Genomic DNA, 20,789 nt, shown 5'->3' with positions numbered 1-20,789 from the left:
AAGAACTAATTAAATAAAATTTTAAATGTTCTGTGGGCCCCAGAAAATGCATCCTTTCAAACCAAATTCAGCCCACAGGGCCACCAGTTTGCATGCCACCCAGATTGTCACTTCTCTTGGCCAGTATTCCTCTTTTCCCTGTCACTGGTGCTGACTCACTCTGTCTGCATGGGCCCCTGGGCAGTGTTACCTCAGTCCCATTCATTGGCACAGACCACTTGGGCTCTGGGGTGGCCTTACTGGAAGTTTGGGTCCACACTCCTCTTTGTTGGGGGTCAGATGGCCCTGCTGGCTCATGCTTCATCTGGAGTCCCCAGTGCAAGGATCTGAGCAGCCAGGATCCTATTATGGCACAGTGAGACAGAAGGGGCAGGTGCTCAGAGGCAGGTCAAGAAAGAGGAGGAATGGACCTGCAGGTATTGGGCCTCGACAGAGAGAAGCCAGAGGGTATTTGGTAGCAGAATGAACATTTGGAAGCATCAAAGCTGTGTTTGCTTAGATGCAGGACTTACACAGCTTATACAACAGATGCAGTGTTGACATTGAATCCCACAATAAGAAAGGGCTTCTGTCTTTTATCCTCCAACAGAGTCAAGGAGAAGCCTCTGTGCTGATCATCTTGTTTTGGGGGGAGGGAGTGCGAGAGGGGTTACTTAGGATTTAACCTAGGGGCACTTTACCACTGAGTTACATTCCCCAGCCCTTTTTCATTTTTAAAAATTTTGAGATTTTGCGAAATTGCTTTAGGGCCTTTCTAAATTGCTAAGGTTGGCCTTGAACTTGCAATCCTCGTGCCTTAGCCTCTAGAGTTGCTGGGATTGAGGCATGCACCACTGTGCCCAGCTGCGTTGTTTCATGTTTCACATGTGTGCAAGAAGTCACAGGTTCAGGGGTCTTCAGTAGGCATCAGTACCCAGGCAGAATTTATTAACATTGTTTTGTTTTTATGGCAATTATTTTCCTGTGTCTATGACAGTTATTACTGTTTTCCCCTTTGTGGTAACATCATAAGGTATTTTTTTAATGCATTGATTTAAATAAGAATAGTTGGAAAAGTATTAATAGAAATATGCAGAATGTAGACATGGCAAAAAATTCACAGGTGGTTTGCAAATGCTCGAAGTTCAGAAGTGCTGGCAGAGGGGGAAAGATATTCAAGAAGAATTCGTAATCACCCAAGATGTGTGGGGATAGAACAGGCTGTGTGCCTGCCTGTCATGGGGGTGGCAGGGTGCCGAGGGCCTTGGGTGCTCTTCCAGAGCTTGGCTGCAGGGGATCAGGGGGAAGATGACCATGATGAACCATGACTGCATGTGTCCTGTTGACCCTGAGTACAGGCTTTCCTCCGCTTCCGGCCACATGAATGCAATCTGGACATCCCCGGAGGGCCTGTGGAGCAGTACAGCAGCCTGTCCAGAGACCTTCAATGCCAGGCCTTCCTGGAGTTTGTAAGTGGAACTTTTCTCCTCTCTTTGCCAGGCAGGTAGCAGAGCCTACAAGGATAATATTTAGAAGTCAGGCACTTTACACAATTGCCACATCCATAAGTGCTCTGGTCAGCAGGGTAGGGATTACTATTAGTGCATTTGCTGATAAAAATAGCCCCCACTAATGTTTATTGAGCCTCACTCTCTACTGGGCGCTGTGCCAAGTCCTTTACATTCTTTACCTCATGAACTCCTCAGCACATGCTTTTGAGGGTGATACTATTAATAGTTCCATTCTGCAGATGGGAGCTTGAGCCTCAGAGGATGTGACCTCTTGGATTCTTTTTAAACATTTTTTTTTAAATTTTTAGTTGCAGAAGGACACAATACCTTTATTTTATTTATTTATGTGGTGCTGAAGATCAAACCCAGTGCCCCACACATGTGAGGCAAGCGCTGTACCACTGAGCCATAACCCCAGCTCCTCTTGGGTTTTACACAGATGGTCAGTAGTGTGCTGGAGTCTGAGTCCCAAAGACTGTGCTCTTGACTATCACCCTCTGAAAAACTATTTTTCAAGATCTTTGCACAGTAATGATACTGAAGGGACATAAAGTGAGTGCCTCTTCTTTGCCAGGCACTCTCACAAGCTCATTATCAGCCATCCCTGTGTTTCAGACCTCAAACAGAGGCCTGGAGAGATGAGATAACGTGCTGCAGGCCACAGGCAGTTGGTGGAGGGGGCGCTGGAACCCAGGCCTACCTGCCTCCAAAGCCCCTTCTCCCAGCCCCGGCCCCCAGCTGCCTCGCTACCCACCTCCCAAGCTCTTCCCTCCCCACAGAAGCAGCGGCTGGAAGGCCTGGTGTGGAGGCCACTGTGCAGCTTGGCCAAAGCCCTGGTCGGCCCTCAGAACTTGATCAAGAAACGTCTGGATAAGCTACTGGACTTTGAGCGGGTGGAAGAGAAGCTGCTGGAGGTGGGCAGCGTGACGTATGAGGAGGAGGCGGCCCGGCACACCTACCAGGCCCTCAACTCCCTGCTGGTGGCCGAGCTCCCGCAATTTAACCAACTGGTTATGCAGTGGCTGGGCCAGATCCTACGCACGTTTGTGGCTCTCCAGAAGGACCTTTCAGAGCAAGTGCTGCAGAGGGCAGAAGGCAGTGTGGCCCAGGTAAAGCCACTGGACTCGGGCACCTCTGGGGCATAGCCAGGCAAGGCCCAGCCCCACCAGCCAGCTGATTGCAGGGCTGCCATGGCGCCCCTCTTTAGGATAGACCTCCCTAACAGGCTGTCGAGTACCTAAGAGGGGCATTGGAGACCTTCTAGATCTCCCTCATGTCTGTTCTCCCTCCTTAGTGCAGTCAGACCATGAAAGCAAGGAAGGACTGGGACTCCAGGCATCCCAGCTTCTGGGACCCAAACAGACCAAGCTGTGTTGGGAAAATAGCAGACTTGGGACCCATCTCCAGGTGGCAGAGACAGAAGGTCCCTTCTACATAATCAGGAGTAAATGTCTGAAACTGGTGCTACTGCTATAACTTTTAGTAACCACCTCCTGGTGAGCTCTTGTTATATACCTGGTTGGAGCACTTTCCATGCATTATCTCATTTAAGCCTCACAACAACCTCACAGAGTAGGTTTTATTATTATTAGCTTCATTTTAACAATAAAGAAGCCAAGGCCCAGAGAAGTTAAGTAGCTCATGCAAGGCCACACAGATAATGAACCCTGGTTCATATTCCAGAGCCCGGGCTTTGAACATAGGGCTCAGCTTGTACAGGAGCTCTCAGCCGAAAACAGAAATAGATTCCAGAAAGGTCTATGCAAACCTCAACATGCAAACTTTCATTTTAAAAGTTTGAGGACTGGAGTTGGTATAGGAAGGAGCACCCAACTGCTTCCACATGTTGCTCTGTGTTAATCCAAGCTGAACAGTTCTTGAGTCGGACGTTGGGCACAATTTCAGTGGTCCTCAGTGACACTCTGTCTCCTGTTTTTCATGTTGCTCTGCTCAGCTTTCCCCATCCAGTTCCTTCCATTAAAATTCCTCTGAGATTTGCCTCCTCCTCCCATCACCTCCGACCAGAGCCCCACTCTTGGCCCACTGCCCCTCTCTCCAGCACACCATCTCTGAGCATGACCACGTTCCCTTTGCCTGGTCACTGCCTTAGCCTGGAAGTCCCCTCCATCGTCCCCCAGGCTTTCCACAGAACCTGGCATACAGTGCAGATGAATAAGTCTTTCCACAAAGCTCTCAGAATTGCGGTCCCCAGGCTACTCTGTCCTCCCATCCTTTCTACCCCACAGTCCCTAGGATGTGCGCAGCACTGGAAGCTACCTCCTCAGGAGGGCTGGCACTGTGGCCTTTTCTGCTTTTTGCCTCTCTCAGCATTTAGCACTGAGTTCTGTCTCAATACAAAATCTCCCTTTTTGAATTGAGTTAGGCCTGAGCCATCTGCAGAAAGAAACCTTTGTCTTCCCCAAAGCAGAAGCGTAAACCTGGCTGGGGGATCTTTTCTTGCTTCTCTCACCCTCTGCACTGGTGTGGAGCCTGGGATGTGCAGGGCTGGGCAGTGTTGGGGGCCAGCAGGGGGAGGTCAAGTTTATAAAGCAGAAGGGAAGCGCCTTTCCTGAATGGTCCTGAACTGCAGACTGCAGGGGCCTGCTGGGGATTGCTGCCAGCCTGCCTTATCTGTGTCCAGTGGTCCCTTCACCTGGACCCGTCCCTGTGCAGCTGGGAAAGGCCTGTATGGCACATACCTCTACCTCTTCACATCTGTGGAAGAAAGTCCAGAGGTCAAAATGCAGAGTAAAGAGCCACCACTCAGAGAGTTGGACTGTCCCTGTTGGCCGTGGGGTCTCTACGCACTCTTAGCTTGTCTGATAGGGATACAGAGGTCCCTAATGGGGTCAGGGTCTCTGGACAGAGCATTATGCAGGACTCGTTGTGTTACAAATAACATAAACCCAGACAAAACCAGCTCCAGCATGAAGAATGTATTGATTTGCACAAGCAGAGCCCAGGAGGGGGCCAGGCTCAGGCCTGTACCGTGCAGGACTAATAATGCTGTCAGGGCTGTTTCCCTCTCCAGATGGGCTTTATTTTCAGGCAGTGGTTTTTTGTTTGTTTGTTTTTAAATTCTACATGGTGGGAGAGGTGACTAGGAAGACATCCAAGCTTGTACCTTTACCTTAGAAAATCCAAAGGAAGAGTGACCAAGGGCAGCCTTTACTTACTGAGTCTGATGGGAGGGTCCAATTGACCTTCCCTTGTCTTTGTCATCCCTTGGGTCAGTCACTGTGGCTAGGAGGAAGGGATACCAGGACCACCAGTCCTGTGGCTAGAGCACCATGACAGGCAGTAGCACCTGCTCTATAGAGAGAGACTTTCTTAAAGGAGAGTGAGCCAGTTGACCAGGACAAAAAGGCCTCATGACATCTGGGGCTAGAGTGTGGGTGGCCAGGGGCTTCTTGCCTCCCTGTCCTGCAGAAGGTTCTCTTGACAGTGTCTGTCCCACTCAGCTGCCCCACCACCACCTCTCTGAGCTGGCCTTCAGGAAGCTGGTGGAGGACACACTAGGCCAGACGGGTAGCCAGCTTCGTGCCTTTCGAGAGAACTTTGAGAAAGTGCTGCCACCTCCCACTGCACAGGTAAGTGTCCCTCCCCACCAAAGACTGTCCAGTTCTTCCCCTGCCACTAGGGGGGACTCAATATTTTCCCCCCTCCCAGTATTTTCTGTTACTCGTGGAACTATTTTCTCTTTGCTTCTCTCCTTCCTCTCTGTGAAATGCAGCTGGGTGGCACATCCCCCAACACAGACCTCCTCTTCATGGCAATGAGCATAGGGACAGCATAGGACTCATGGGTCAAGAATAAGAAAACCAACATGTTAATACAGAGTGAAATTAGATAAAAGGATGGGAAGTGGTGATTGCATCCCAAATCTGGAGCTTCCTCAAAAATTTCATCAAAACATGTTCTTTTCCCTGACTCCTTTCTGATACCAGCTCAAAAGCAATATTTAAAATGAGTGAAAAGTTTGAATAAAAAGTTGTTTAAATTTTCTTTCTGATATGGTACTTTAATTTTTATTTATTTATTTATTTAAATTGTAGATGGAAACAACTTTATTTATTTATGTGGTGCTCAGGATCGAGCCCAGTGCCTCATGCATGCTAGGCAAGTGCTCTACCACTGAGCCACAGCCCCAGTGTGCAAAGCACACTATATTAGCTCCATGATGGTTTATAGAGCTGTGACTGGCAGACAGTTGTTTTTTTTTAAAAAAAAAAAAAATATTCTCTAAAATATAAGGGAAGAGAGTCTTCCACTCCACTTGCAGAGTACATGTAGGTGATCCATATTTTCAAACTCACAGGTCAGCTGTCGGGAGAAGGGGCTCCCAGAGTGTGGCAAAGCCTGGACCTGAGAACACAAACTGTGTTGAGTCACAAGTGAGATGTGAAGTGAGGGAATCACAAGACGGCACCAAGATGCCCCATGAGGGAGAAAAGGCCTGGGGACACAGAGATGAGTAAGGGCCAGCAGAGCCAGGCAGATAAAGTGGCCTTCACACTTGGCCAGAGGGTAGAGGGCAGCAGGGACTAACTTCTGCCACAAGTGGGGAGACTGACTCCTTGGCCAAGTTGTCCCCAGCTGTCCCTGCCTTCCGCCCTGCAGTGAGGGCAGCCCACTGCCTTCAGGTCAGAGGTCTCTTGGAGGTGTGCTATGGACCCTGAACCTGGGGGAAAAGGAGGGGGACAGAAAATAGAGAATAGTAGCCCTTCAAACTCATCCTGGCAATCTCCTCTCTCTACTTAAAATAACAATTTTCTTACTGGAGAAGCAATCCATCCTTATTGTTGAAAAATTAGGAGACACAGAAGAACAAAAAAAGAAGAAACAAATGGAAATATCTAATTCCAGTGTGTGTTGTAAGTTGGCAGAAAGAGACACACCTGTCTCAGCCTCCCACCCTGCCACCCACACAGAGCCCTCTGGACTCCTGGCTGACTTGGCTAAGAGCACAGAACCCCGCAGAACCAGGTGGCCATGTGATGGGAGCTGCCCTAGTGGTGTCTTCACGGGCCCCCTGGCACCTTCTGGAGTGCTGCTCTTCTCTGCACAGGGGGCTGGACAGCTTTGAGAGAAAGGCAGATGTCTGCTTCCCCACTGGCTTTTACACTCATGCTGACGTCACCATTCCAAGAAGTACTATCCCAGTACCACGGTTCCAAAAAAAGCTGCCCCAGCTCTACGCTTCTGTTTTAGATCTGTTTAGGAACACTGGGCTGTCTTGATTCTTTATTCTTCTCTCTCTCTCTCTCTCTTGCTGGGGATTGAATCCAGGGCCTTACACTTGCTACAAAGGAGCTCTACTACTAAATTGCATCCTGTCCTGATTTTGTTTTTAAACATTCTTATGGTTTGAACCCAGAGGTGCTCTACAGAGCTACATCCTCAGCCCTTTTTATTTTATTTACTTATTTTGGGGGGACACTGGGGATTGAACTCAGGGGCACTCAACCACTGAGCCACATCCCCAGTCCTATTTTGTATTTTATTTAGAGACAGGGTCTCACTGAGTTGCTTACCACCTCACTTTTGCTGAGGCTGGCTTTGAACTCACGGTCACCCTGCCTCAGCCTCCCCAGCTGCTGGGATTACAGGTGTGTGCCATTGCATCCAGCAGCCCTTTTTATTTTGAAACAGGGACTTGCTGAGTTGCCCAGGCTGGCCTCAAACTTGTGATCCTCCTGTCTTAGCCTCCTGAATCACTAGGATGACACTGAGCCCAGCTTGTGTCCCAATTTTTATTTTTAATCTTGACTCTGCATCCTCAATCCTAGGAGTTCTGTACCTGAGAAATTACAGAACTTGAGTTAGTATTTTAGGGAATTCCAGAAGCTGCAAACTTCTCCTCAAATGCCTTTGGATGCTAAGAGCCAACCACCCACTAGCGAGAGCACAGTTGCTCTGATCAGGATGGGCTTTCATTGATGGAGGTAAGGGTGGGTCAGGACCCCTGGCTTCAGCACATGTAGACACCAGCCTAGACAAGTTAACTCAAGCCCTGTGTCTGTCTGTTCCTCCTCTCCCCAGCCACTCCTTCCAGGCTCTGAACGGCAGGTGCAGGCTCTCCTCGGCAGGTATGGCCCCGGGAAGCTGTACCAGGTCACAAGCAACATCAGTGGGTCTGGGACTCTGGACCTGACCCTGCCACGGGGTCAAATCGTGGCCCTCCTTCAAAACAAGGACACCAAGGGCAACAGCAGTCGCTGGCTGGTGGACACTGGGGGTATGTGTGCCTTCTGGGAAAGCCACCCAATCAAAGTTGGTGGGGAGACAAGCACTCTAGTGGGACAGATTCTGACTGTGCAAATCCAGGATGGGAATGAGCACATGTGACTGATATAGGGCCTGGGGTGCAGTCAGTGGGGTATGGAATGTCCAAAACAGGAATTCAATCTTTCATTGCAACATCCTTCATTAAGCGCCTGTGTTCCGGGTACTTTGAAAATAAGACAAGGGCTGAGTACAGTGGTGCATGCCTATAATCCTAGCTGCTTAGGAGGCTGAGGCAGAAGGATCACGAGTTCAAAGCCAGCTTCAGCAACTTAGTGAGGCTCTAAGCTACTCAGCGAGACCCTGTCTCCAAATCTCTAAATAACATTTAAAAAGGGCTGGGGATGTGGCTCGGTGATTAAGTGCCTCTGGGTTCATTCAATCCCTGGTACAAAACAAAACAAAACAAAAACAAAAACAACAAGGACCCTACCTTGGGGGATCTCATAAACTCAGAGTAGACAGATATATGGCGAGAACCTCAGCAATACTGTGAAGGTTGGCGGTCTACACAGAGAAGGGGTGCTTGGATCCTGGCTACACGGACAGGAGCCTGATGTCCAGAACCAGGGCAGTGATGAAGCTGCCTCCCTCTGCTGGCCCTGGCCTCGGGTGTGCTGCTCAGGCCTGGGTGCCCCTGTGTAGCTGGGCTGAGTGCAAGAGGCACCATGAACCCAGGACAGCAATGGTCTAGCAGCATGTTCCAAAGACAGGCATGTGACCCACAAGGTGAGGGTGGCCCAGGATTATGGTGAGGGGACTCACAGATCATGTTGTCCCCATCGGACAGTGTCTTATAATTGTTGTTTAAGTATTTTAATGTGTACTGGAAAAAATATAACTGATCTCTAAATCCATGATTGTATTCATAATATTATGAATTATGAATTCATTATGTAGTATAAGGCCAAGTTTTAAAGAGTGGGTCAGTATTAAAAATTAAGAAAGTGGTACAAACAGGCAGATGTCACAGAAAAGTACTCTGATGATTCATGGGGAGGTGATGGAATGCGTGCTGGAGCAAGGCCTGGGCCCTGAGGACCGAATGTGGATCCAGCCCCACCACTTTCCTAACTCTGTGAGCCCAGGAAAGTCACGGAGCTTCTCCGAGCTCAGCCAACTCAACATAGGAGGGAGATCATAGCATCACCCCACCTCAGGAAGTGGTGGGAAGACTAAATCACATGCTGGTTCTGTCACCTAGCAAGTCCCTGGGAAGTAATGGCTGTTCATCGTGACAGCAACCAGAACAGCACTGGAGTGGCCTCCACAGGAGAAGGAGCAGGCCCCTTGGAGCAAGGCCATCCCCGCCTGGGGAAGGCACCCGGGGAGGGGAAACAGCTTTGCTCTGGGCATCCACTAGAGCGACACGGGCCACCAGGAAAGCAGATTTCGTTCAGTCCAAGGGAGAATTTTGTATCTCTCTGTCAGCAGTTTACAGCGGAGTGGGTTGTCCCAGGAGGGAATGAATCCCCTGTCATTGGGGGTAAGTAAGCAGAAGCTAGAAATAGTGCACAGTGGGAAGGGGGGCTGGGAGGGTACTGCATGACCCTGTCAGCCCCCGCCCCCCGAGTGCTGAGGCACTGTTGGAGTTTCCCTCCACTAAACTGGACAGGAAGGCAGCCTGCAGCTGATAACGTTCTGCATGTTCCCCCAGGACATCGGGGATACGTGCCGGCTGGCAAACTGCAGCTGTACCATGTGGTCCCCAGTGAGAAGGAGCTCAGAGGGCAGGCGGGGCCACGTGAGGGCTCCCAACACCTAACACCAGAGCCCACTCCAGCCCCTGTCTGCTCTGTCCCAGCTGTGACCCAGGTGAGTCTGGGGAGGGTGCAGGCTTTCCTCCTCTCCACCACCTGGACTGGGCCTTAGATTTTCCTCTTCTGTTGAAATATATGCTCCTGCTACCTAGAGGAGTCACCACCCTGTGAGGCCAGGCCTTGATCAGTGACCATGTCAATGTCCTGGCCAGGGGTGGAACCTGGAGGAAGGGGCCTCCTACCCCTGCCACATTGACAATGGAGAGCTAATCCTTGTCCCCACCAGCCAGGCAAGCAGGATTCATTCATTCATTCATTCAGTATTGGCCAGGTATGGTGGCACATGAGACATAATGATGAACAAGAGTTGCCCTCCTCAGACTTAAAACCTGGGGAAAACAATGATTAATAAAATAAGTGCATGGATTACTGTAAAGTCAGCAGGGTTAAGTGCAAGAGCCCTGAGTGTGGAGAGATTTTTCTGAGAAGGAAGCTTTTTCTCAGATAGGAAGGGTGAATTAACTACATAAGGGGTGCAGGTGACATGAGCTCTCCAGAAAGTATGTGTGACCTATGTAAAGGAGAGGACGGGGCCTTGTGAAGGACTGGATGAAATCAGTGGGTGGGGAAAGAGTGAGGGGCAGGGTGGGGTGAGGTACTGCTGGAAGATGGATGAGGACAGGCCAGCTGGGGCCTGTGACCTTAGCAAGGACCTCAATCTTTCTCACAAAAGCAATGGGAAAGTAGGGCACAGTGGCCCATGCCTGTAAATCCAGCAACTAGGGAGGCTGAGGCAGGAGGACCACAAGTTTGAGGCCAGCCTCAGGAACTTAGAAAAACCTTGTCTCAAAATAAAAAATTAAAAGGGCTGGGGATGTAGCTCACTGGTAGAGCACCTGGATTCAATCCCCAGTACAAAAAAAAAAAAGGAAAGAAAAAAGGAAAATATGAACATCCATGTTCATGGCAGCATTATTCATAAGAACCCAAAGCAGAAATAACCCAAATGTCCATCAACATGATAGGTAGGCAAAACATGATACAGCCAGACAGTGGAATATGATTCAACCATAGAAAGGAATGAAGTACTGCCATGTGCTACAGCACGGTTGAGCCTGGGGCACATAATGCTGAGTGAGAGAAGCCAGACACAACAGGCCACTATTGTAGGGTTCTACTTATATGAGTGTCCAGAATAGTCAAATCCATGGACGGAGAAAGTGTAGTCATGGGCAGGGCTGAGAGGCAGGGAACAGGGAGTGACTGCTAACTGCTGTGGGGTTTCTTTTTGGGGTGATGAAAACATTCTGGAATTAAGTGGTGGTAATAGTAGTACTTATCTATGAATCTACTACAAGCCACTGCATTGTACACTTTAAAAGAGTAACATTATGGGTATATGAATTACATCTCCAAAAAAAAAACCCAGAAAGAAAAAAAATGAGGCCACTGAGGGGTTTAGCTTTGCAGGTCAGAGTCCTTGATGGGTCAGCAGCCTGGTGGGGTCCTTAAGAGGACTGGATGAGCTGTCAAAGCTGGAGGGTCATATTATGAACATCCCAAAGTCGAGGGTGCTGTCCCAGGTATCAGCAGCAGTCAAAAGGGAACTCACGGGTGAGGTATGAGTGACAGAAAGAATACAGCTGAGAGGGGAGGGACCCAGCGGTGCTGAGCACAGTCTGCGTATGTCTTGGCTGGAGTGCTGAGGAGCCTGGAGCTGCTGTACAGATGCTCGGAGAAACAACCTACCTGCATGGCTCCAGCTCCTGTTGCACCCACCATGAAGGCTCTGGGCCAACGTCCTCCAGCCTTAGCCAGAAATAGTGCACCATGGCTGCAAGGGACTCACAGGGTGCACCCGAGGCCCTGACCACCCAACTCAGCCCCAGCCCAGTGCCTCTGGGAAAGGTCGCCACTGCCACCCAGCTTCCAGCCAATATTGGCAGTATCTCAGGGAAGCCCCACCCTGGGCTCAGCTCTCCAACACCCAAACACTCTGGAAGCTTCTGCTCTGTTCAGGGGTGCTCAATGGACTCCCCTAGGACCCTCCCAGGCTGCATATGGTTCCTTAGGCCTGGCCATGGTAATAACAGCAGTGGTAATCACAATCCAAGTAGCCTGGGCTTTGACTGTGTATCGGGCCCTGTGTGAAGCCCTCTGTATGTATTCATTCATTAAATTCTCAGAATGACCCAGAAAGTAAAACATCATTACTTCCATTTCATAAGATGATGAAACAAAGGCCCAGTGAAGTTAAATAATAGTTTAATAAAGGCCCAAGAGGGCTTTTCCTTAACAAGTAACCATGTTGCTCAAACTTCTGCCTCTGGGCTGGGAAACTGGCCTGATGGATAGAACCCTTAGGTCTGGGGAGGCAGAGGCTGCTAAGCCGGCTCACCTGCTCTGAGGTCACAGCTGTGTAATTTTGAATAAGTTCCTGACTTCTCTAAGTCTCAATTTCCTATTCTGAAAAACTGGGGCAAATAGAATGATAGAATTGTGAAAAACAAGACCCAGAAAAGTCCTGGAGCAGTGCCAACTGCCTAGTAATCGCTAGCAGATGTCGTTGTCTTTGGCACAAAGGATGTACCCGGGGAGGCAAGGAATGCCTGGCCGTGGGGACCCGAGTCAGGTGGGATGAACAGCAGGGGCTTGACCATTGCCATATCACCTCTGTGTGTTTCAGGTGGTAGCCGTGTACCCCTTTGTGTCCAGGAGCAGCCACGAAGTGAGTCTGCAGGCAGGCCAGCCTGTGACCGTCTTGGAGGCCCAGGACAAGAAGGGGAACCCAGAATGGAGCCTGGTGGAAGTGAATGGGCAGAGGGGATACGTGCCTTCCAGCTTCCTGGCCAGGGCCCCAAGTCCAGCTCCATGGGGCTGGACTCTGCCCTCTTAGGGTGCCCTCCTCCATGTTGCCAAGGGATGGGAAAGGTTTAGAGACTGTGATCCTGGTGGGAAAAGGAAGCAAAAAAAATGTGGGGGTGGAGGAGATCAGGTCAGGTGAGTGGAGGACATCCAGAAGGCTGCAGGGAGAAGCAGCTGGGCCTGGCAGATGCTGGGTGGGGTGGCTACCAAAGGTCCCAGCCAGGATCACTCACTATGTCTACCTTAAGAAGCCATGCCAACCTGTAGTCACAACTTGCTAGTTGGCAGGTCATGGATGATTGGCCAGGACTTGCCACAGCTTGTAATTACCTGTGATTCCATCCAGGCCTGCCCACAGGAGTGGGCCACCAGGTGAATGTTACCTCTGTGTTGGGTGGCTATAAGGAGGGACCCCTGGAGAAGTCCAGAGCTGCCTGGCCTCACAGTTCCAGCCTGTGTCAGGGGTTGACCAGTTGTCTTTCGTTTCTCCGTACTGTGAGCTGAGTTATCTGGGACGGTGAAGCACTGGGAGCCCTCTCCAGAGGGGAGCCATGGGTTTGTCTGGCCAGTGGAGAGGTTCCCAGAAGACTCTTGGCCTGGCCCTGGAGGAGGTGTGACCGAGTCACAGTTCTGGAATGTGTGTAGGCAAATTCAGAGGAGGTTCCAGGGAAGTGGGGATTTTGACAGCATGTCAGGTGGGGTGTGTGAGGCTGTTGGCAGCAGTGCACAACCTTGTTTTCTCTGGACCAGGGGACAAAGGGACATGCAAATCATTGCAGAAACTCTGTGAGGTAGGTGATTACAGGTCTGGTGGGTGGGGGTGAGGTAATGGCTTGGTTTTCCATTTCTGGGTGGAAGAGCTGAGGGAACCCCCTGCTTTCAGGTTGCCTCTGAGGGCCTGGAGGCAGCAGCGGGTGTGGGTGGGAGGTGGCTGGCTGTGGGCCTTAGACATAGGACACACTGCAGCTTTCCCACCTAGAATGACTTCACTCACATGGCTGTGAGAGTGACCCGAGGCTCAGGATGTTGAGGCTTGTCAACCTTGAAGGGTGTGATACCAGGGTAAATTCCATCAGTGGTGTCAGTCAGGTGGGCCCAGCCACTGCTGGCTTAGGTTGGCAGTCCTGTGCACCCTGTGTCCAGCCCATGGCAGCAGACATGGTTCACGGCACAGTGTCCTTTCCATCAACCCAAGATCTATCTTGAGGTCCTTCTGCACAGCCATGCATTATTAGGAAGTTTTGTGGTGCAGATGGCATAGAGAGGCTATGCCAGCATTGGGAAATATAATCTTATAGGACCACTGTCATCCACAGAGTCCATAGTTGACATTATGCGGCCCATAGCTGAATTCACTGTGAATAAGTCACCCCTTTCTCAAACGTGGGAATTGAATCTCCTCAATAACATGCCTGCCCAGGAAGCCTGATCTGGGGCAATGCTGAATGTATCCACTGAAGGGTCACCGCCTCTAGGCTGATGCTTTGGGCTAAGATACACTGCAAGATTCACAGGAAGGGGGAAATCGATGCATTGTGATCTTCATCTATCTTGCAAGATTGGAACGGATCCTTATGAGAGTGTATATAAAACACAGTTTAAGCCAGGTGTGGTGGTACACACCTGTAATCCCAGCAGCTTGGGAGGCTGAGGCAGGAGGATCAAGAGTTCAAAGCCAGCCTCAGCAATTTTGTGAGGCCCTAAGCAACTCAGTGAGACCCTGTCTCTAAATAAAATACAAAAAAAGGACTGGGGATGTGGCTCAGTGGTTAAGCACCCCTGAATTCAATCCCTAGTACCAAAAAAAAAAAAAAAAAAAAAAGAAAAGAAAAGAAAAAAGAAAAAAATCCCTGTTTAGATTTATTTTGAAGAATGTCTCAGTGTTATACCTTCAGTGCCTAACGCTGTTAGCTCTGGTTCTAGAAGGCTCTTGAGAAATACATGCTTGTCTGTGTCAGACAGGCTGTAATGTGCCTCCTCTGGGCTTGTTAAAGCATGAAAATTCTGCATAATGCAAGAAAAGCTCAGTCCCCACAATCTATTTCCCAGCCCCAAATTCACTTTACTACATGTGCTCGTAGAATTCTCCTTTCTCTTTCCTGCTCAGACTTCTGATAAAAATTGGAATCAGAGAGAAACAGATAATAAAGTAGGCAATCCACTCGTGGGTTGCTCAGGTACTTACTGACAGCCCGCTGTGTGCTGTCAATCTAGCTCAGTGCTTCTCAGCAGGGCTGCTCACTGTGGCTACCTGGGCAACTTTAAATCATGATGCAAGCCAGGAGCCCACCCAGAGAGGCTCATATGATTGAGCTGGGGTGTGGCTCAGGCCTCAGAACTGCAGGAAGTCCCCCCAGGTACAACTAATGTGCAGCCAGGTTGAGAACCCCTGCCTGATCACTCAGTGGTGGATAAATAGACCTGGGGTCAGAGGTGGGATGGGGTGAACTAGGAAGTGCCCCATCTGAGCTTTGTACTAGCTGTTTAAACAGGCAGCTTTAGAGGCAGCTTGAAATAGGACAGCCTGTTCTGTCAGGTCCCAGAATGTATATTTATTAAGTGCCATTAAAAGGGACCGAAACAAAATTGGATGTTCTTGTAGGCATAAGGGAGAAAAATGAAATATGCTTGGAACCAAGGCTATTTCATGAAGGGAAAATAAAAATGTGTTCAGTAGCATGTGGGTTATGGTTTCTCATAGGTCAGCGGATGAGATTAAAAGTCACTGAAGAGTGAGAAAATGCATATCGAGAAGATAGAGAATGGCCTATATTTTTTCCAGGGGACTGTGTAATGTGCCTTCTTTACCCCAAAATGCCTAGAACCCTTTGCACTGTGTCTCATTCATTTCACCGTTGGGTTATCATGTGCTAACTTGCCAAGATATTTACTTAAGGACTGCACAAGGCTTTCAGGAGTTGCAGACTCATTCACAGGGGTGACCCTTGCTCCCTGCAGGGGAGGGAGACCTCTTTAACCCTTTGGACTCCAACTCAGTTTTGGACATGAGAATAAGATTGCAGTAGCCAAGGGCTGGGATGTAGCTCAGTGGTGAAGCACTTGCGTAGCATGTGTGAGGCCCTGGGCTTAATCCCCAGCACTGGGGGGGAAAAAAAAAGATTGCAATATCCAAGGAAAGATGAATGAATTCTTGTTTGATGTAATGAGCACTTGCTCCATGAGTAACTGATGTGAACTGCTGGAAATAAAAGATTGCAAAGATGACAGTGTGTCTGGAATTTGTGGCTTTAACCATTGGGTAGTCAGCTGCTCCAGTGGGCCATTTGCTCATTTGCTCATTTACACTTGCTATCTATAAAAATGGCACCTTGTTTGTCCATGTGTTTATTTGAATGCCTGCTTGGTGCCTCCAAGAGTTGAACAGAGATGCTGGGAATACAGTAAGAAATCAGACAGTTGGAGTCCTGTCCTTCCAGAGCCCACAATCTGAGGGAGACAGACCAGTCAGCAGTTAGGTACGCAGATATAAGGGTCAGGATAGGGCAGTAACAGGAGCTCAAGGCAGGGGGTGGCCTCTGACTCAGACCTGGTGGTCCAGGTAGGCCTCCTGGAAGAAGTGCTATCCAAGAGGAGGCCCAGCAGGCACCTGGGTTAGGTGAAGGTAATCAGAAGGGCTCATGGAAAAGCCAGAGGTGATGGCAGTGATGGCAGGTGCCAGAGGGCTGGAACCCAGGTATCTGCAGGGTGTGGGGCAGCCTGGTAAGGAGCTTCAGGTTTTATTCTGAGGGCAGTGGGAAGCTACTGAAGGGCTTGAAGCAGAAAAGTGACAGGCTCAGAATTTTATTTTAGGAAGATTACTAGGCTCTGGCTGTGTGCCTGATGTGCCCACAGGAGATTGCCTGCCCTACTAGGACAGGAAGTGTTTCTTCCAGAATTTCTCTAAGCCTCTGTCATGTGCTTTACGTAATAGATGTTGATGCATATTGCTTAGACGTCACAGAGGGGATGGGAACACCAAAGCCCTGCCTTTAAGCCATCTCCCGACTGGCTGGAGATGGACAGCATCAAGCAGCTTTCTCTCCCTCCAAGGCACAATGCCATCAGCACTCATGAAGAAGTGCGTGGGCCAGGCTGGTAGGTGTTCAGGCAAGGGGGAGATCTGAGAGGGCTGAGGTGCTCAGGGATGGCTTCCTGGAGGAGGTGGGGCAGGTGCTAGCCTTGTGGGATAGATAGAATTGGGGAAAGCAGAAGAGACAAAGTCTTTCTCAGGCCTGGGGAAGCAGGGTGGCAGATGAAAAGTCCCTAGCACTCAGAAAACCTGAGTCTGGCTGGGGATGGTGGTGCAGGCCTGTGATCCCAGTTAACTCAGGAGGCTGAAGCAGGAGGATCACAAGTTTAAGGCCAACCTCAGCAACTTAATGAGACCCTGTCTTATTTGAAATTGGCTGGAGATGTAGCTCAGTGTAAAGTCCCTCTGGGTTCAATCCCCAGTACTACTACTATGACGACTAATAATAATAACAGAAAAGAAAACTTGAGTCTGAGGTCTACTTGACCTTAGGCAAGTAGCAAATGCATTTATCATGGCTTCTATATGTAAAGAAGTTTAATGAAGGCCTCTAGCCTGCCCTGTCCTTCCCCAGAGGGCTCCCAGTGAGTGACCCCTGGCTCGCCCCACCAGGACCTCATTTCTAACAGGGAAGAGTCATTTTAGGAGGCGTGACATAGCCTAAGATGCTCTGGACTAGAGATAAAAAGCTGGATCCATTTCCCCCACACACAGGGATTGGGGTCTCCACCCCCAATCTGTTCACTTAACCTTCCTTATCTGTCAAGCTTTGAACTTACCCTTTGTTTTCTCATCTGTAAAATGCATACAACAACTCCTTTTCTTACAGGATTGTTAAAAATTAAATGAGACAATTGGTGAAAAATGGTCTTGCAGAGAATCACTGATGTGCATCATGGAATGGTGAGCTGTGACCACCAGGGGGCAGCAGGGTTCTGCCCATCCTCTGAGCAATGGCTGGGAAGCACCTCTGGGGTCAAACTGCAATGCCCACGATGCTCAGCAGGGAGAGCAGAGAGGAAGCCCATGAGAGAGACGTTAGGGAGTAGTGGGGACTGTGTTGGACCAGAGGCTGATACACTACGTCTAAAGAGCTGCGGCTTCTTGGTTCCAACCAACAACTGCAACATTGAAATGAGAGCCTAGTGGGACCAGATACTTTGATTTTTCAAAAGAAGCCAGAAACCAGTTTTTGTTTGTTTGTTTGTTTTTATATGAAATCTTATGTGTGGAGGTTGTGCAATCTACACAAGCCCCTTCTTTGCATCGGCTGCCTGACTGTGGGTGGCTGTTTTGGATTTCAGTCTTGACTGTCAGAATCTTCACTAAAGAATTAGTTCGGTTCTGGGCTCTGCTGTATACTGCAGGGTACCATGTTTCCCAGGCTCTTTGCCCTCTGGTTACCTGGTAGGTTGGGCCCCTGGGAGGCACTGGCTGGTGGGAGCAGCCAAGGCATTTCCTCCTATCTTTGCTTCAGGGAGCATCTCTGCCAGTAGCTGGTCTCCTCTGTGGTCCTAACTCCTACTGGATGGTCCTCCCTCATGGTCCCCAGTCCCATTGGACAGGCCTGGCTATGCTTCCAGTGTCTGTCTGGTGGCCCCAGATCCTGGACATCAATAACATCGCCTCTTCCCTACGTCCCTCCAGCCCTAGGGGCTGTAATGTCTTTTTTTTAAAAAAAAAAAATATATATATATATATAAATAAATAAATAAATAAAATATTGGGGATTGAACCCAGGGGCACTTTACCACTGAGCTACCTCTCCAGCTGTTTTTATTTTTTATTTTGAGACAGGGTCTCACTAAGTTGCTTAGGGCCTGACTAAATTGCTGAGACTGGCTTCAAATTTTAGATCCTCCTGCCTCAGCCTCCCAAGTCATTGGGATTATGGGTGTGCATCACTGCATCCAGCTATAATGTCTATTTGCTGTTGATAATCTCTGAGATGCTATTCAGATCCTCTCTCACCTGAGTGTCCTATTTATTTATTGGCAATACTGGAGATTGAGGCCTGGGGTGTTCTACCACTGAGTTACATCCTCAGCAGCCCTTCCTTCCTTCCTTCCTTCCTTCCTTCCTTCCTTCCTTCCTTCCTTCCTTCATTTCTTTCTTTCTGGTACCAGGGACAGACTTCAGGGGTGCTTAACCACTGAACCACATTCCTAGCCCTCTTTTTAAAATTTTGACATAGAGTCTTGCTAAGTTGCTTAGGGCCTCACTAAGTTGCCGAGACTGGCTCTGAACTTTCAATTGGCCTGCCTTAGCCTCCGGAGCCACTGGGATTACAGGTGTGTGCCATAGGCCTGGCTCCCCCTCCTTTTAAAAAATGTTATTTTGACATGCACCTGAGCAGCATCTGTACCTGGCCCTGACTCAGGGGGGACAGTAAGCAGGATCTTGCTAAGTTGCTTAGATTGGCCTCAAACTTGTGACCCTCCTACCTCAGCCTCCTGAGTAGCTGGGATTACAGGTGTGTGCCACCAGGCCCAGCTAGCCCACCCTTTATATTAAATCCTTTTTATCCAAAGTGCGTAGAGTGGCTTTTGCTTTCTGACTGCACAGTGACTGATGTCTCTGGCGTGCGGGGAGGGGCTGTGTCTTGGCACTATGGGCCTCCCCTGTATGTCTGCCTCTCTCCAGATGCCCAGCCCTGGGGAGGACAGGTCTGTCTACACCTTCTCTGGATCAGGGATCTATCAGCCCTCCTCACACAGGGATTCTTGAAGCACCCTCAGCTGCAGACAGCTAGGTGTTCATACTCCAGGGCCAGTGGTTGTAGGCATCTGCTGCCCAAGTCTTGTCCAACTGAGGCTATTACTGCAGGGCCCAGAACAGACAGACTTGGAGAAAATCCAAGGGCACTATGTTAGAGCAAAGCTTTGGGCAAGGGTCAGGCCTACTAGTCCTAGAGGAGGGGACACAATCTTCCAGCCATGGCACCTGAGCAGCATCTGTACCTGGCCCTGACTCAGGGGGGGCAGTGAGCTCCAGGGCTTGGAGATGGGAAATAGGGTGGAGCTTTCAGCCAGGGAGGGGCTGCTTGCCTGATTCTGGGGTCTCAGGGTTCCCAGGCCCATCAGCAGAGCTTCAGAAGTGGGACTAGCCCAGCCCATTGATAGCAATAACAGCAGCTTTTTTGTCTACTCACAGTGCTCCTGGAGGGTTACATGAGAAATCCACTTTACATGATTAATCCGGTGCCTGGCACAGAGGAAACTCTCAAGAGCTACAAGCTCAAACCAAAAATCAAATACAAATCTCCACAGCAGCCAGCCACTGTGGACCTCGTTCTGTAGGCCTCTCAGGAAACCAACTGGCTGTTGGGTTTGAGCCCCAAACCTTTCCCCTGGGGCAGGGCCAGGGCTGGGAACACAGATTCAGTTGCCAGGGCTAGAAGGGTCGAGTCAGGTGAAGGAGTGGAGGGGTGGGAGGGCACCGGGGCAGGGGTGGAGGGTGGGGGTGGGGAATGCTCCCCAAGGAGAGTCGGCAACAGGTGTCCGGCAGGCAGTTGGAACCCCTGTGGGACAATTGAGGACAGCCTCTCCTAGCATCCAGGCTGGTCAGAAGTCAAAACCAGGTCTGAGAGGGGGCAGCAGAGTTCCAATTTTTTAGAGGGATTCAAATACCAGCCTCTAGGGTCTCAGGCTCCTTAAAGATACAGAGATCATGGCAGGAGGCAGAGTTGAGAACAGCATGAGGAGTTAGGGTCCCGCTGTCAGGACAAGGGACAGTGCATAGGCCCTGGAGTGGCCTGGGGTTGTTTGAAACCCTTCACTGGAGGGCAGAATGCTCCTGGGGAGCCCCAGGTGCTGGAATGGGAGGGGGTCTGGGGCTGAAGAAGTAGGGGCAGTCAGGAGCCCAGATTTCCCACACAAGACGCCTGAGTGCAGCTCCTGACTCCACACTCACATCCTTGACGTCCATGAAACAAGTCAGTGAACCTCTAAACCTCTCTTTCCTCTTTGTGGGTAAACCAGGAAGTAGTCCTACCTCACGAGGTTGCTGGGATGTGGAGAGGAGCACGGGAGCACTGGGCTGTGCATCCTGTACACAGAAGGGCTTAATAAATAATGGACCCTTGGTCATACAAGACAACTTTGTCCCCTCCCACCCCTTCCTAGCATTCCTTCCACGCTTTATAGGCAGCAGCCCCCGCCCCTGCGTGTTCTCTGGTCTGGTCGGACCCTCTGTTGCCTCCACCTTTGCCCTTATGCTGTGGACCTGACCCCTCCCCACTCCAACTCTGAAAATCCCCCATGACTGCCTGAGCTCTTTCAAAACTGAAAGCAATTAGTTGTCTTCAGAGGTCAAAGATCATCCCCCTGGGAACATAACTGTGGCCATGTCCTCAAATAC

General features: G+C 49.9%; 1 protein-coding gene and 1 long non-coding RNA gene across 3 annotated transcripts in view; one reads left to right on the top strand and one right to left on the bottom strand.

Annotated features, from left to right (window-relative positions):
- Nucleotides 1–15,612, top strand: part of Arhgef37 (Rho guanine nucleotide exchange factor 37) — a 50,780-nt gene extending 35,168 nt beyond the window's left edge. The window contains exons 8-13 of the mRNA XM_076856733.2: nucleotides 1,338–1,448; nucleotides 2,270–2,599; nucleotides 4,952–5,080; nucleotides 7,533–7,728; nucleotides 9,433–9,590; nucleotides 12,222–15,612. Of these exons, the coding sequence (XP_076712848.2) occupies nucleotides 1,338–1,448; nucleotides 2,270–2,599; nucleotides 4,952–5,080; nucleotides 7,533–7,728; nucleotides 9,433–9,590; nucleotides 12,222–12,431 (1,134 nt within the window). The 3' untranslated portion in view covers nucleotides 12,432–15,612. The remainder of the gene's footprint in view (nucleotides 1–1,337; nucleotides 1,449–2,269; nucleotides 2,600–4,951; nucleotides 5,081–7,532; nucleotides 7,729–9,432; nucleotides 9,591–12,221) is intronic.
- On the bottom strand, nucleotides 894–19,766 carry LOC143399767 (uncharacterized). Of its 2 annotated transcripts, none has more exons than XR_013091429.2 (3): nucleotides 19,582–19,766; nucleotides 12,370–12,483; nucleotides 894–1,493 (listed from the first exon to the last, which is right to left on the bottom strand). It is a non-coding gene; the product is annotated as an uncharacterized LOC143399767 (long non-coding RNA). The 2 variants fall into 2 exon arrangements; XR_013091430.2 differs by lacking the exon at nucleotides 894–1,493 and adding an exon at nucleotides 5,525–5,855.
- Nucleotides 19,767–20,789: the final 1,023 nt, after the last annotated feature.

This window comes from Callospermophilus lateralis, chromosome 5, assembly GCF_048772815.1.
Source record: "Callospermophilus lateralis isolate mCalLat2 chromosome 5, mCalLat2.hap1, whole genome shotgun sequence".
NCBI lineage: Eukaryota > Metazoa > Chordata > Mammalia > Rodentia > Sciuridae > Callospermophilus > Callospermophilus lateralis.
Note: the sequence above shows the minus strand (reverse complement) of the source record. Positions and strands in the feature narration are given on the sequence as shown.